At 44.4% G+C, this 15,374-nt stretch overlaps 1 protein-coding gene and 1 long non-coding RNA gene across 2 annotated transcripts in view; both read right to left on the reverse strand.

Moving 5' to 3' along the window:
• Positions 1 to 2,817: 2,817 nt before the first annotated feature.
• Positions 2,818 to 3,183, reverse strand: LOC120433895. Its single transcript, XR_005608822.1, has 2 exons — positions 3,083 to 3,183; positions 2,818 to 2,999 (listed from the first exon to the last, which is right to left on the reverse strand). It is a non-coding gene; the product is annotated as an uncharacterized LOC120433895 (long non-coding RNA).
• A 6,436-nt stretch (positions 3,184 to 9,619) lies between these two features.
• Positions 9,620 to 15,374, reverse strand: part of LOC116316844 (H-2 class II histocompatibility antigen, E-S beta chain-like) — a 169,739-nt gene continuing 163,984 nt past the window's right edge. Inside the window, exon 7 of the mRNA XM_039604456.1 lies at positions 9,620 to 9,771. Coding sequence (XP_039460390.1) covers positions 9,620 to 9,771 — 152 coding nt within the window. The remainder of the gene's footprint in view (positions 9,772 to 15,374) is intronic.

The raw sequence follows: 15,374 nt of genomic DNA on the forward strand, positions 1-15,374 counted from the left end.
AAACATGGAGATCACATCAGTTTGTCACCAAAGTCTAAGCCCTTCACAATAATTGCAAAGCCTTTATTTTATCCAACTACCATCAGTTCGTCTGTGCTGATGGTAACTTAAAGTCACACTAATGCCGTTTAGTTTGTATAGTGTATGTAGTAAAAGTATACTACAGTACTCTGATCACTGATAGGATAGATTTATCTAGATATACACCTTTGTGTTTAACATTACTGCATTATAGTACTGTGATCTTTGTCCTTATATATGGTTATGTTAGCTATACTGGCGTATGCATATAACTGGATATGTAACTTATCTATTCATCTTATTTGTCATGTATTTGCATCGTGTACTTCCTTTTTGTAAGAAACCACACACGTGATCACAGCCACAAGAATCAATCAGTGAAAGAATAAAGTAGCTCAAACCGAACCTTAAGCTCCTTATTCCACATGCTGGGATCATTTGGCCTTCAGTGGTGTCCTGGCTGACACACCGGAGTGACCGGAGTGCTAAAGAGTGAATCGGACACACCAGTGTCATCCCTGATAGCTCCACTACATTTAATCCTCCTTCAGCTTGTGGCTGCAGTTAGCTGGTCTGCTAGTTAGCTGATCTGCTAGTTAGCCGGTTTTTACCAGTGTGCCAATCACTCATAATTCCTAGACATGTCAATCAGGTAGGAATTAAGACATTAATAGAAATAAAGAGTTGTATGTTGACATGTAGCCCTTTCCTTGCTTATATCATTGTTATATCGTTGAAAAATTAACCTATGAATAGACATAGCATATCAAGATAGAATATGCTAGATAGAACCATATAACTAAAGATGAACCAAACTGTTCACAATTTTATCTAACTCTCAGTTTTAAGAAAGGCTGGTGACCCCTGTTATAGAGTCTGACAGGTGCAGGGATTATATACAAATATTCAACTATACCAGAATTAAACCAGGTCTAAATAAAAAAAAAGGAGTGAGTATCCCTACAAAGATTACCAACAGTGGTCCTCATGCCACAGTTTGATATCAGCAAACACCGAGAGCATACACTGATATGACACCACAGCTATGCTATCATTGCAAACACTGATAACAGCATAAATCGAATTAAATCGGGACTTGATGAGACCTTTTGAGTATCACTAGAAATATTATAAACAGTCGTCTCCATACCACATTAAACACCGACAGCATTAAATGATAGCATACCACATCCATGTTAGCAGTGTATAAACGGATGGTTTAGCATATATTAGCACAGGTATCAATAAAGGACTACCGTATTAAACACTTTTACGAACCGCTGGCAGATGGACAGATGCTCTGCAGGTGGGATTGAGCGCCTGTAGTTGGTGTCTAGGCGGGCGATGCTGGGACCGACGTGGGACAGCAGGTCCTCAAACTGGACGAGGGAAAGACGGTGGTACCGCTGAAAGCAGCCGTCGTCCAGGTGCAGCTCCTGGAGCAAATGGTGAAACTCACCAAACTGCTCACGCCTCTGGAGGACCTGATGGATCCAGGTACAGCGAGGACGTCTTTTACGCCGCTGCTCTGCTCTCCACAGTAAATATAGAAGGGAGACTCTCTCTTCAAATGCTAGCTTGACAGCTGCCATCTTGCAAAGATACTGTCTAGCACAACTTCCTCCCACATCCCTCCCACATTTCCGGTTCACGCGCGTCAAAATGGCATATTTTGACACGCGATAAATTCGCGTTGGACACGCGTCAAGGTGCGAATTCGCATGTGTCAAGTTAGGGGCATCTGGCGCGTTTTGATCGCGTCTATCGGGTTCGGTGTGAACACACCGTAAGTTCTGTAATGAAAGGCTCTGGCATTTTTATGGTTTCTGGTGTGAATGTTGTTACATAACTTGTACATGTTGATGTATATAGGTTTATATTGATGTTAGAATGTTACTGTGTAACCGAAACAAAGGCTGGTTGCTGTTAAACAGTGTTTCTACCGTATTTATGCTCTTTGGCAGTAAGCTTTTGTCGGCCCCCCAGTGGTTGCTGCGCATAGCAGGAAATGTGTTTGGACTTACTGTTTTTCTGAGCTTTTTGTGATGTTGTTTTACATTGTAGGAGCTACAATTGCGGGTACCACCAGAAGACACCTGTTCAGTGTGTTTTCTATGTCTTCTGCAGATACGTGCGCTTGTTAACGGTCATTTTGTCTGTAAAGCTCAAGCATGCGAAAGTGTAGTGCTCTACCGTAATTTGTCCACTAGACGGAAATGTTTAGCCGGTAATACTTCTGTTATCCTGTTATTTTGTTTTATACGATTTTGAAATGTATTTTATGGGTTATAAGATGTCTTTTTGTATACAAGTTCAGTGTGACAGACTGTAAAATCTGAGAAATTATTATTTTCCATCTCTTCTTTATTAAAAAGTTAATTGTAAGTCTGTCAACACAAGGCGCGTTTGCATTGTGAGGGAACTACAATTGCAGGTACCACCAGAAGACACCTGTTGAGTGTGTTTTCTATGTCTTCTGCAGAAAAAACCGTGAAAAGCGAACCTTTCTGAGCGTCTGTGATTTATGAAGAGCTGGAAGCGTTACAGATGCAGCACACGTACGGCAGCCGACCCTGCCAGGGCCAAGGACAGGATGGACCTGACAGCTGGCTGAGACACAGAACAGCACTGTGAGTCACAGTCACACCTGGGCAGGTTACCTTGGCGGCTGCTCAGGTAAGCCCCAGTAATATCAATCAAGCACAGCAGATGCTAACAACACCTGCCTGCAGTAAAAAAAAAAACTAATCTGTTTTTGTCACAATTGGTGCAGGGACTCAAGCGCAGAGCGGGTAGTCAGTTCCAACACAGAGTTTATTTACAACACCAAGTGCAGAATATGTACAGTGGGGGAAATCCGGGTAGGAGAAGGGTCCCAGGGAAGATCCAGGGGAAAACGCTCGCGCACTCGTCTCCTCCTCTTACTCCAACTCACACACAACCACACAGCGGGGAGGTCACAGGTCCAGGGAGGAAAACTAACACACAGGGAAAAGGCAAGTTACTCCAAGTCACTAATCTCACACAAGCTAACATCACAAGAGCTGAGAAGGTCACTAACGTGTTAAGCACAATCATCCAGCGATGAGAGGATCTGTGTCCCAGCCTCAAGTAGTGCTCCTGGTGATGACTGGTGATTGATGACAGGTGTGTGGGCCAAGGGCGGGAGCCTGCAGTGAGCTCCGCCCAGGCAGAGAGGGAGAGAGAGAGAGAGAGAACCAAAACAGAACATGTAGCCTTGTGGGGCAGGCACAGAGACCATGACAGTTTTTAGTCTCAGTGGTGCTGAGCTCAGAGTCCTGAAGACTCTCACATCATTTTACAGTTTTACTCACGCTAAAGGTCACTGATGTACGTGAGACTCTAATGATCACTGTCAGTCTGTTGATATTTTTTTCTCCACTTTACTGATGGATTTTAATTAGAAAACTGCCTCACAGATCAGAGCTAGGCCAGCAGATGAAACCTAGCAGTGATGACTGAACTCGTGCAGTGTATTTATACTGTCATACATTTGAGCTGGAAGCAGGAAACCTTCATATTTCTACATGAAGAAAATACTGTGATTCACCAGAATCACTTTCAGTAGTTTTTAATCAGACAGCAAAGTTTAATTCATCAGCTCTTCACTAGGATTTTTTATTAAAGTTTTAAATCAGCTCATCCTGGATCAGCTCTAGAGTCTGACCTCATGTTTAAAGCTGTGGTTCTTTCACTGAGCGCATATTCAGGATGTGCTGGGACTACACTGGCTGAAGATCTTCATTCTTCTGCATCTGTTTAAGACCCAAAGGTATCCTGATGTGACATGTTACGTGTATGGTGGATCATGTTGTTGCTGGTCTGTCCTGAATGTAGGCGGGGCTTCTCTGACTGTTACCTGTCGGGGAACTTCAGTGTGGAGTACAGTGTCTCAGTCCAGGTGTGGTCCATCTGCAGCTGCCTGAAGCACTGCAGAGAAAAGTCTGTGAGGAAATGAGCTCCTGAGCTCATGAGGTGAGCAGTACCTGACTGTGTTGTGGCTGTCTTCATCCTGTAGCAGCTACCTCATCATCAATCTCAACTCTCCCAGGTAAAGCCCCGCCCCTCATTCTGTAGGTGCTTTAGCTCCACCCACCTGCTGGCCCTGCTCTGCTTGGGAGCTGTGGTATCGCCCACTGAAAATGCCATAGGTCAATAGGAACGCTAGAAGGGAGAAGCCACATTCACTTTAGTCACATGATCAAAGTAATCGGTTAAAATGATCTGTCCGTCTGTTTACCAGCAGTGAACACGATAACTCCGCCCACACACAGCAACACACAGCCTCGCCGGTATCCATGACGATACCTCATCACCATATCTGTGAGGTCACTGAAAGGTCCTACCGCTTCCTCATCCTCTGATATCACCAGCTACAGCTCCACCCGCCGAGCTCCTCCCACCTCCTCCTCCCTCGCCAAACTGAGTTGTGGGCAGACATCGAGGAAGCCTCCAGAGAGAAAGATAGAACCATGGTAACTTGGGAACGGAGGCGGAGCTTGTCTCACCTGTGTGTCACATGTGTCACTCTTTTTCAGTACGTCCTCTTCAGCTCATCTGAACTGTCAAAATAACAATGATCACAAACTTGCAGCCCTTAAAATGTAACTTTGAACTTTTTGGGTATGAAATGAAATGTGATTATTGATGTGTTTATTTTTGCTTTTCTTCTAACAGTTTTTTCAATGGTCAGCTTTCAGTACTGAAGATTTTGTCAGGTCCAAGTCTTCATCTATGTCTCTGTATGTACTCATGCTCACCAATGGACTGACTGGCATGTGCAATCGCACGCGATGCTCTTGTTGCCGCGCAGTGTAAGATGAAGAGGAAATTTGATAAGAAAGCTGTGCAAAGGAAATTTGAGGTTGGTGATAAAGTTTTAACACTGCTGCCGGTCCCTGGTTCCTCTCTTCAGGCAAAGTTCAGTGGTCCGTATACAGTGCAGGCGAAATTGAGTGACACGGATTATGTCATAGACACCCCAGAGCGAAGGAAAAAGTGTCGTGTGTGTCATATTAATATGATGAAGCCCTACTTTGCTAGTGGTGTGTCAACAGTTGCAACTGTGGGGGTGCCAGGTTCCGAAGCCCGGTATGACCCAGTAAGTAATGATTTAGTTTTCGGTTGTGCGGAGGGCTGCGCACGTCTTAGAAACTCTGAAATCCTAAGTGACCTAAGGTCATATTTAACTGATTTAGATGATGATGTTCGAAATGACGTGTGTCAGTTGATTGAGAATCATCCTAATCTTTTCTCTGACACTCCTTCCTGTACCACCGTGCTGGAGCATGATATCGATGTGGGGGACCATCCTCCAATCAAACAGCACGCCTACTGGGTGAATCCCACTAAACGTGCTCTTTTCCAGACAGAAGTTTCTTATCTGTTGGAAAATTGTCTTGATGTTCCTAGCTCTAGTGCATGGAGTTCCCCATGTCTCCTAGTGCCCAAAGCGGATAAGACCCCATGGTTTTGTACAGATTTTCGGAAGGTGAACAGCGTGACCAAACCTGACTCCTATCCTCTTCCCAGAATGGAAGATTGTGTTGATAGGGTCGGGTCTGCGAAGTTTGTTACTAAGCTGGACTTGTTAAAGGGCTATTTGGCAAGTTCTTCTAACATCACGTGCAGCCGAAATCTCTGCCTTTGTAACTCCTGACCATTTTCTTCAGTACACTGTCATGCCTTTCGGGTTGCGCAACGCCCCCGCCACATTCCAACGGCTCAGGAATATTGTGCTGGGAAGCGTTCGCAAGTGTGAAGTGTATCTAGATGATATTGTCGTCTACTCAGACACCTGGTCAGAGCATGTGGAAACACCGTGTTTAGCTCTGACAGCTATCGCCGGAGAGAGAGAGAGAGAAGCGAGCGAGCAGGTTAACAGCCGACGCGGTCCTGGCCCTGGTTTCCAGCCTATACTTTTGCTGTGTGTTTGTGTGAGTGTGTCCTGTGAGGGCCGCTCCTCGTGTATTAACTTAGTACTTAGGCACCCATAGACTGAAGCGGAAGGGGTGAGCTGCCTTTTTCTTTGGAACAGTTTTCTCCTGTTTTCCGGGTTAGGGAGCGAGGGTTAGTATTGTCATTTGTTTGTTCTAGACTAGGGGCGTAACACTGGTCCATTGGTGAGCTGCAGCTCACAGAGAAAAAGAAAGAAAGAGTGAGTGTCACAAAATACCCATATTTTACTTGAGTTAAAAGAGAAAGTATGTGAGTTGCTCACCAATGATGTGGCCTTTTTATAGTTATTGATGGTGTTCTTAAGCACATATAGTATATGTAAAAACACTCATCTTCAGCTTCATAAAGAAGTGCAGAAGATGCTTCATCAATACAAAACCTTGACTGGGTTCAGTACAAAAGATGAGATTTAAGCTGTTCAGGAGTCTTAGTAAAAGCACCAAGTTTATCAGAGGTCAGAAACTCTGCTCCCATCACTCCTTTGTCTAATAAATGATAAAGGAACAAAGGAAGCACTGGAGCTCCTGTCCTTGGTTTTAGAAGGAGCTCAGGAGCTTCTCACCTTCACCTCCGACCCTCCGTTTGAGCTCCGGGTGCTCTCAGTTCAGGATCCAGAGCTTCATCATGGAGTCAGGGTCAGGATGTGGGTTTCAATATTTGGTCTGCTGTGATTGGCTCCTCACAGGGGTCAGAGGTCAGTGTGTTGTTACGATATACTCGTCATTTGCTCTTGACAAAGGTGGTCGCACTTTTTTTTCCCTCCTCCTCTCCTCTCCCTTAGCTTCCCTGCTTAGCCTCTTGTGTCCTTGTCTAGTCTCGTGTTTTTTGTATTTCTTTTCCCTGGAACACTCTCTCACAGTCTGTTCTCTAAAACCTAAAGAGAAATTATGGATTTGATCATCTGGTCCCTGAATGCAATTGACACCCTTTGCTCAACGAGAAGTCTGGGCTCGGGTGAGCCTGAGTGCTGAAGATATCTAACTATTCGGAACCATGATAACAGGCTTCTGGCTGATCGGAGCTGGCTTGGCCCTGGCTTATCGAAGAATTAAGAAAGCGGAACCAGCTGTTCAAACCCCCACAAGGCTGCCCGCTGGGATTTAAATGATGGGACGAGGCGTGAGTTTCTCAAAATGAGCTCATTGAGTGCAGCATGGATAACATCTTGGAGAAGCTCACGGCTGCCGTGAACACTCAGAGTAAGACCTCTGAGTACAAACTGATTACATCTGGAGTGGCTCGCTCGGAATAACACCTCTGAGCGCAAATTGGATTACATCTTGGAGAAGCTCACTGCGGTTGTGAGTTCTCAGAATCGGCTCTTTGAGCACAAGAATGACAACATCACAGAGCGTAAGTTTGATAACATCATGGAGAAGCTCACCGCTCTACAACAGGAGATTGAGAGACCAGTGTTGGACTGTTAGAACAGCTTTGAAATTCATATGAGTTGTTCGCACTAAAGTAAAAACCACCATCACTTCATGCGGATGCCCCTTCGGCGCCAGCTGTGGGCTCAAGGCTGGAGCTGAACAACAACACCCTGATAACGACTGTGGTTTGACTGTTCTTCCCATTCTATGCAAGGCCACCTGGGTTGGCTGGAAGACTGTTTACTTAGCCTGGCAGGGTGAAGGACACTGTCTCAGCTGAACTCTGGACACACACACACACACACAGACATATGTACACATGCTGATGTACACTCATCCCCCCTCCAAACGCCTTCGACGCTTATTCCCCTCAGGTGGATCATGGAGACCAGCGCATAGGCTGCGGGCCCGGATGTACTGTCTTCATCAGCTGTCTCTCACCCTTTACCCACCCCTGTTGCTTGTCATGTGTTTCTTTGGTGTATTAAGAGTTTTTTCATGTGCTATGTGCAGAGGTGTTTTTTTTCTGTTCCCAAACTGATCTCCCTATTGGAGCTCAGTCTGGGGGGAGTTATTTTTTTCTCCTTATCTTTCCTCATGTTGTGCTTTTCCATGTTATACCCCTCTGACCTGTCTTCCCCATGTGATGTTTGTGTAATGAATATATGGTCGGAAGGGTAAGTCGGCGCTGGCAAAGGTCGGCAGCCTTAACCCAATTTCCTTCGGGGCCAACCTTCAGGATCAATAAAGTTTTATTGAATTGAATTGAAATATATATTCTTAATGCTTATTTTCTGTTTATATTGTTTTGTAGAGCCCAGTGTAGTTGTGAGTTAGAATGTAGGCCAAAAGTAACAGAGTAGACTGCGCGTCTTGTGAAGAGAACAGGAAGTATAGAAAAGCGGAACTAAGTAAACTGTGTGTGTGACGTGCAGCAGAACTATATAACCATGCTGGCTTCTAATGCTTTCAGACCTGAGAGTGTGTGTTCGTGTGTTCAGGTCTCCATTTCCGGAAATGTAAAATAAAGATCATTTTTTGAGCTTGACCACTCTGAGTCCAGTCTTTCTCTGTCGCCAAAAGAGAATTCAAAATAACAGGATTTAATAGTGTGCTGTCTCTTTGATCTGCTTAACTTTATTAACAGCAAAGTACACACAGGCCCACGCTGCAGAGCCAATCAGCTCTCTGTCATTTTACAGGGTTCGAAAGAAGACAGGAATCACATGACTGTGGAAATGGATTTATTGAGAAAAGAATCAGGAAGTAAAAATCCAACAAACAGCTGACAGTGTGAGCCTCAGAGTCTGGGTTCATCTCTACATTTGTGCGTGTGTGTGTGTGTGTGTGTGTGTGTGTGTGTGAACTAGGACTGGACGATAAGACCCAAAATTCATATCTCGATAAAGCCATAAAGTAAGAACAAAAAGAGAGTTCTTAGTCACACTGTGTCCCAGACCTAACCCTGTTCACATACATGATGACTCCACCACTGAGGCTCCAGCACATCCACCACAGTTCATATTCAGTCTGGATCAAACACAGAGCTTCCAGCAGCTGCTGATTTTTCTTTCAGCTGACAGACAGAAGCAGAACCAGGTCCAGGTCCACAATCAGGATCAGCTACTGGGAACCAGCATCAGTCCTGGTGCACAGACAGAGAAAACAAGGAGACGGCTCATCGTTAGAACAGGTCTGACCGCTTTAAACCAGGACCTGTACAAACCTGTACTGCTTTAACCAACACTGGTCCCAGAGTCTGCTGGTGGGGGCTGAGGGGCCCCTGTCCTCATCTTGTGTAATGCATTCATAAATAAATAGGTGTGAACTGTTTACCTGCATTTTTATTTACTCTTTCACACAGCAGGGGTTTTTTCCACAGTAGGAATAATCTTTAATTTTCTGGCTGCACAGAAACTGAAACATTTTCTATTAAGTGTCATTGCACTTTTATAAAACAGTGAATGTGCCCACTGCAAATAAATAGGAGCAGTTGTATTAAAAAGATGAACTCCTGTAATTAAAAGTCCTGAATGACTCATCAAAAATGACAGTCCTGACACTGAGCTTGATGTATTTACTGTAATTCATACAGGAAAACAAAATAAAATCTTCTTTACTCTATATGCGGTAGTGTATGGAAAACTAAAAACTGACATGTGATCTATTTAAACACAAACATTACAAATAAACCCATCCTGAAACCTGAGCGTGTCTTTCTCAAAATATCTGCCTCCTCATCATCTCTACCTGCACTCAGAGCTGACAGTGACTCCCCTGGGCTCCATGTGGTCTTGTAAAGTCTTCTTAAGCCAATCAGCTGCTGCCATTGCATTCGCAGTAGTGATGTCAGAGCAGACCAACATGGCAGGATGATGACCATCATGGGGAATCATCACTGGAACACAGGTTAGAAAGGATGCTAAAACAAACTGGAACCCACTGAGAGAACAGCATAGACACCACAGTGACCATAGTCTTACTGTCATTGAAAAAAAAATCAGGTCATTCATGCTTTGATATATTTCAGACACTTAGTAGTGGTTTAGGGGAGTTTACATAATTTATTTTTATCGGGATGTAAATTTGGGTGTTATCCACATAGAGAAAATGCCACGTGACTACCATCCTCCTCCCTCGTGGATCAGTCCGCATGTTCACGGTGCATTTGTTATGGAATATGTTGAGCAAACCTGGAGAAGCGTCAGCTCAAGAGATTATTGTTGTCATTGCTGTGGATCTTTACCTGATACACTGACTTGGTGAGTAAACGTTTACTCTTATTCAAACTGATTTTGTGGCTTCTCTTAGTTTAGCACCAGGTTTATAATCTTGCTAGCTAGTTAGTGTTAGCCTAGCGTTGCTGCTGCCGCTGGGCTCATGTTACTTAAAACACCACAGCCTTAAAACCCCTATATAAAACTATGTCTGAGAAATTTTCTGTTGATTTTTTGAAATAAAAACGTGAGATAAGAGCCTAGACAAAAGTTTTCGGGAGGTGCAGCCGTTAGGGGTGGGGTAGGGTGGGGTGTGGGAGGTATTTTCAATCCATAGCCATAAATAACTAACTAACTAACTATATATATTGTGGTGAGCTCAGACACGGAGGAGACAGAGGTTCCTTTGGAGCACAGCCGTTTATTAATCTCTGCGCGAGAACACTGCCGCTAGCCAACTGCTCAGCGCGGCAACCACAACAACAACAAAAAAGGCACTCTCTCACCGGAAACACAGTCGCCGAGAGAGCGCGTCACTCGTCACCATAACAACATGACAACAAACACATAATTGTAATAACAGAACAAACCCCAAACAGCCCTGGCCCACTACAATATCATGTTAAACCTGAGTAGCAGAAGACCGCAGGGAGGTTGAAAACGATACGCCAGGAGTTAGCTGTGCTCGCCGGCTCTATCGAGCCTTGACCTTCCGGTCAGCTATCGCGCTGGTGGATAACAGAGCTCTCCGAAAATGTGGAAGCACTTTTGCAAATATGTGATATTTTGATAAATTAAGTAGATATTTGAGCATTACACAGCAGGAGGGATATTAGGCCCCTTATGTCAAACTGAGTGTTTTATGGCCCCACCAATAAATTTTTCATGAGCTCAGGAAGTGATAAAGGAAGTAATAAAGGAAGTAATAAAAATATGATATTCATAAAAAAATATGATATTAATAAAAATTATGATTTTCATCCAAAATATGCTAGTTCATAGCTCATTGCTTTTTCTTCCCCCAAAAAGAACTATTAAAAAAGAACTCTATTCCCAAAACCTTATATTCGATAACAGGGGAAATCCTGAAAAAATCCTTAGTCTTTTTTCTTCAAACCAGCCCTCTACTAGCTCCGTCTCAAATTCAGCACAGAGTCTAAGTTCTCCTTTCACTATTAATCGCACCGAGCCGCGGCCAGCGCACAATTTTTCCTTCTTGATCGCTCCACATCTGCTGCTTAATGATTCTGGCTCTTCGTTCGAAATTTGCCCAGGAGACCAGCTCCGCCTCGCAGGCGTGCCTAACGGTGCGTTCACACCGAACGCGATAGAGGCGAGCAAAAACGCTCCAAACACCCCTAATGTCACGCGTGCACATTCGCACCTCAATGCGTGTCCAGGGAAAATCCACCGTGCCTCAAAATTGCATCTTTCCACGCGCGTGGACCGGAAATGTGGGAGGAAGTTGTGCCACATGTGTTGTGCTGCAGATGTCCTCTGAATAAACACATTATCTTGTTAGCGGAATGGTATTTGTACATCAGTGGGAAAATATCGGGACAGTAGGCGGGCTTGCTAGCTTTTGCACGGTTTCATCGGGTCAGTCTGGAAATTAAAAAGCAGAATGAATGAACTTACCAGGTTGCCCAATCTCCTCACTAATGTGCCTCCAAGCTAGGTCCGTTTTATTCCTGTCTCGGTAGAAGTAGCAACTAGCATCATTTAGCTCTGGATGATTAGCCACGGCACTGATGAGCTTTTCCTCCATACTGAGTGACGAATGAAGGGTTTTGGCTGGATCTGCCCCTTTGACCTAGTTACAGCCACGTCACCAGGCTCCTGATTGGTTGTCACGGCGCGATTTGACGCCGGAGTTCAGATTTTCCAACTCGAGCGTGTGCACAAAATGCAACACACAATCTTTTTCTTCGCGAGTCACACGCGCCCCACGCGGTACACTGACGCGCGTTTCACGGGTTTTGGCGTTTTCGCGAAGCAAATCTGCTTCCGCATTTTCACCGGATGCGCAATCGCACTCTTTCCATTGACTTTACATGTGAACCTGACGCTCTGGCCGCCTCTTTCGCGTTCGGTGTGTGCGCACCGTTACTCGCCCCGCTGCCAATCACATAACAAAGGGGCGGCTCCACTCGCACCCCGGTTAGCCAATCGCACTCAGCTCGGATTTACCTTCTCAGCGATAGGTTTATTCTCTTGCTGGCATTCAGGATAAATAATCTAAAATTTCGGCTTAAATTCAACTGTTTTTTTTTTCTCTCAGAAAAAACAAGCAAGTTTTGTCTTTTTTTCACAAACAATATGGCTGCCAGACCTACCAACCTCACTGTGGTCTCTCAGACCCCCGTAACCAGCTACAGAGCCTACGCCGCGCCAGCAGAACTCAGACGAATGCATCTTTGCAGGGTGCAGCCAGCATCTGCTATCCCGTTGGAGGAGAGATTCCGTCTCAACACTGGGGGGTTTTGGGGCTATGCTTTCAGCCTCCCAGAGTGCGAAATCTATTTCTACCAACTAAAAGCGGGCGAGAGTTTTGGTCCACTCACACCGCGGATCACCTTTACTTCCTCTGACTGGGCTGTTCTGACCTTCATCACTACCCCTGAAGTCCAGAAGAGCCTGCGGGAAACGCAGCAACCGCGAACCAGGGACCAGCAGACGCAGACGCATCCGGTTTTCAAAGAGGCCCACGCGTTTCCACCATTCAATCAGCACCGGCCCTTAAACACGACGAGTAAAACCGTGACATACACACAATGGGAGACCAAGAGCACTCTGTTTTGCAGGTGGATCTGCAGAGCTAGTCGTCAAACAACCGATGACACTCGCAAGGATGATTTTGTGCTGGACCTTACAAACACCCAGTCCGGTGTTTTCAACACATTGCTTCGGATTCCCACTCAGGACTGGCTGAAGATGGTGGGTGAGAAGAATGCAAGAATATTAGAGCTTTTTAAGCTAAGTAAAAGTACAATTGACTTGGTCCTGGTCGGAAATAACCCTCAGCGTTCTACATAACCTCGCCCCTCATCCGGTCCCCCCTTACCCCGCCTCCTCCTCCTCTGTCCTTTTAAAAACCGCAACGGCTGTCTCCTCCACATCGTCTAAAAAACAACCATGACTCACCACAGCTTTGGGACGCCCTCTGCTCTTTCTCCTTCATCCCTCCGACCATCAGCTGCTTATACACCAACATTGAGCCCCCATCAGGCCTCATCATCTCCGGCCTCATCACCTCAAGGTTGGAACTCGACCAGCCACCCTCAACTCGGCTGGCAATCACCGGAGCAGACCCCCGTAACCAGCTCAGTCTCCGGTGCCTCGCTGTGGGCTTTGGGCGACCCTGTGTGCCAGGGTTCTTTTCCGAGAGCCTCAAGACAATGATCCCCACCCCGGAGAGAGCCGTGGACAGCCTTCGCCCGTGGACAACCATGAGGCCGCGACTCTACTCCCCACTGCTGTTTTTGGACTTATAAAATTAACTGTCAAGTACCTTATCAACTCGCTGCTCCAGAAGCAAGAGCAAGTCAGAGGTGTGGCCCAAGGGTATCTCTTTGAACTCAGAGATGCCCGAGACATAGAGACTGCACTGCAAGAAATTGACGCCAGCGTCACAGAAGTTACCTGCAGCAATATCGATCAAGTACTAGATGACAATTACTCACTGTGGCTGTCCTAGAATTTTTTTCTTCTCTTGCCTATTATTTTTCTTGTTTTTAGCTTTCTTGTCAATTCTTACTGTTCAGTTTTTCTTACTATTCAGTTATTTTTGTTTTTTACTTCAAATGTATTGTGTTTCATTACATCAAATAAATTGTTTATGGAAAACCGTTACATGAAATAAAACCTTTTTGGAAAAGCATTGCAAGAATCAAACTCATTATTTTGTTTTTACTAGAATCAAAAGTAATGTTTTAATTTCATCAAATAAAACTGTTTTGGAAAACCATTACGTGAAATAAAACCTTTTTGGAAAAGCATTGCAAGAATCAAACTCATTAGTTTTGTTTCACTAGAATCAAAGTGTAATGTTTTTCATTACATCAAATAAAATATTTTTGTAAACTCGTTACATGACATAAGTAACCGCTCGATCATGAAATAAAACCATAGTTAAACATAACTTCAAAGATCAGACATGGCAGAGCAGATTCTATTGAAACGCGCATATTACGAACCATCTCACCCTGGTAGTTTTTGCGGAGTGCAAAAATTGATTAAAAGCGTACAGGATGAAACTGGTACAAAGATAAACGCGCAAACAGCTCAAAATTTCCTCGCAGAACAGGACGCTTACACCTTACACCGAGCTGCACGCCTGCGCTTTCCGAGAAACCGTGTGTTTGTCCCCAGACCTCTTAATCAATTTCAAGCAGACCTTTGTGATATGAGGGCGTTAGCTGAGCATAACGATGGCTATCAATATTTACTTATAGTTATAGATGTTTTCTCTAAAAAAGCATATGCAAGAGTCTTGAAAAACAAAACAGGCGTTCAGGTCACTAAGGCTTTTGAGTCTGTCTTAAAAGATAGCCAAATTCCTCAAAAGCTACAAACAGATAGTGGAAAGGAATTTTTTAATTCCAGTTTTCAATCCTTAATGAAAAAGCATGGTATAAATCATTTTGCTACAGGGAGCGATCTAAAAGCCTCAGTCTGTGAAAGGTTTAATAGAACTCTTAAAAGTAAAATGTATAGATATTTCACTGCTGCAAATACACATAGATATATCGATGTGTTACAAGATTTATTACACAGCTATAACACTAGTTATCATCGTTCCATAAAAATGGCCCCGAATCAAGTAAATTCAGACAACGCAGCGTTAGTATTTCAAAACCTATATGGCACTTCTTCTCGTTGTAGAAAAAAGCCCATGAAATTTAAAAAGGGAGATCATGCCAGGCTGTCTAAAGTTAGAGGTGTGTTCGATAAGCGGTATGAGCAAACGTTCACAAGCGAGGTATTTACTATTGATCAATGCATACCTAGAGACCCTCCTGTTTATAAAATCAAAGATTACGATGGGGAAGAAATTATCGGTAGTTTTTACGAGCATGAACTGCAGAAAATCGCTCTTGTCAAGGATAAGCTCTATCACCTAGACAAAATTCTCTCAAAACGTAAACAGAGGGGACAGATTTATTTCCTGGTCAAATGGAGGAACTGGCCTGAAAAGTTTAATAGCTGGGTTAAAGCCAGTGAGCTTAAAAACATCGCATAACAAACGCCGGACCTCACACACACCTTCGTAACCTTGGTAAAG

Source organism: Oreochromis aureus, linkage group 3, assembly GCF_013358895.1.
Source record: "Oreochromis aureus strain Israel breed Guangdong linkage group 3, ZZ_aureus, whole genome shotgun sequence".
NCBI lineage: Eukaryota > Metazoa > Chordata > Actinopteri > Cichliformes > Cichlidae > Oreochromis > Oreochromis aureus.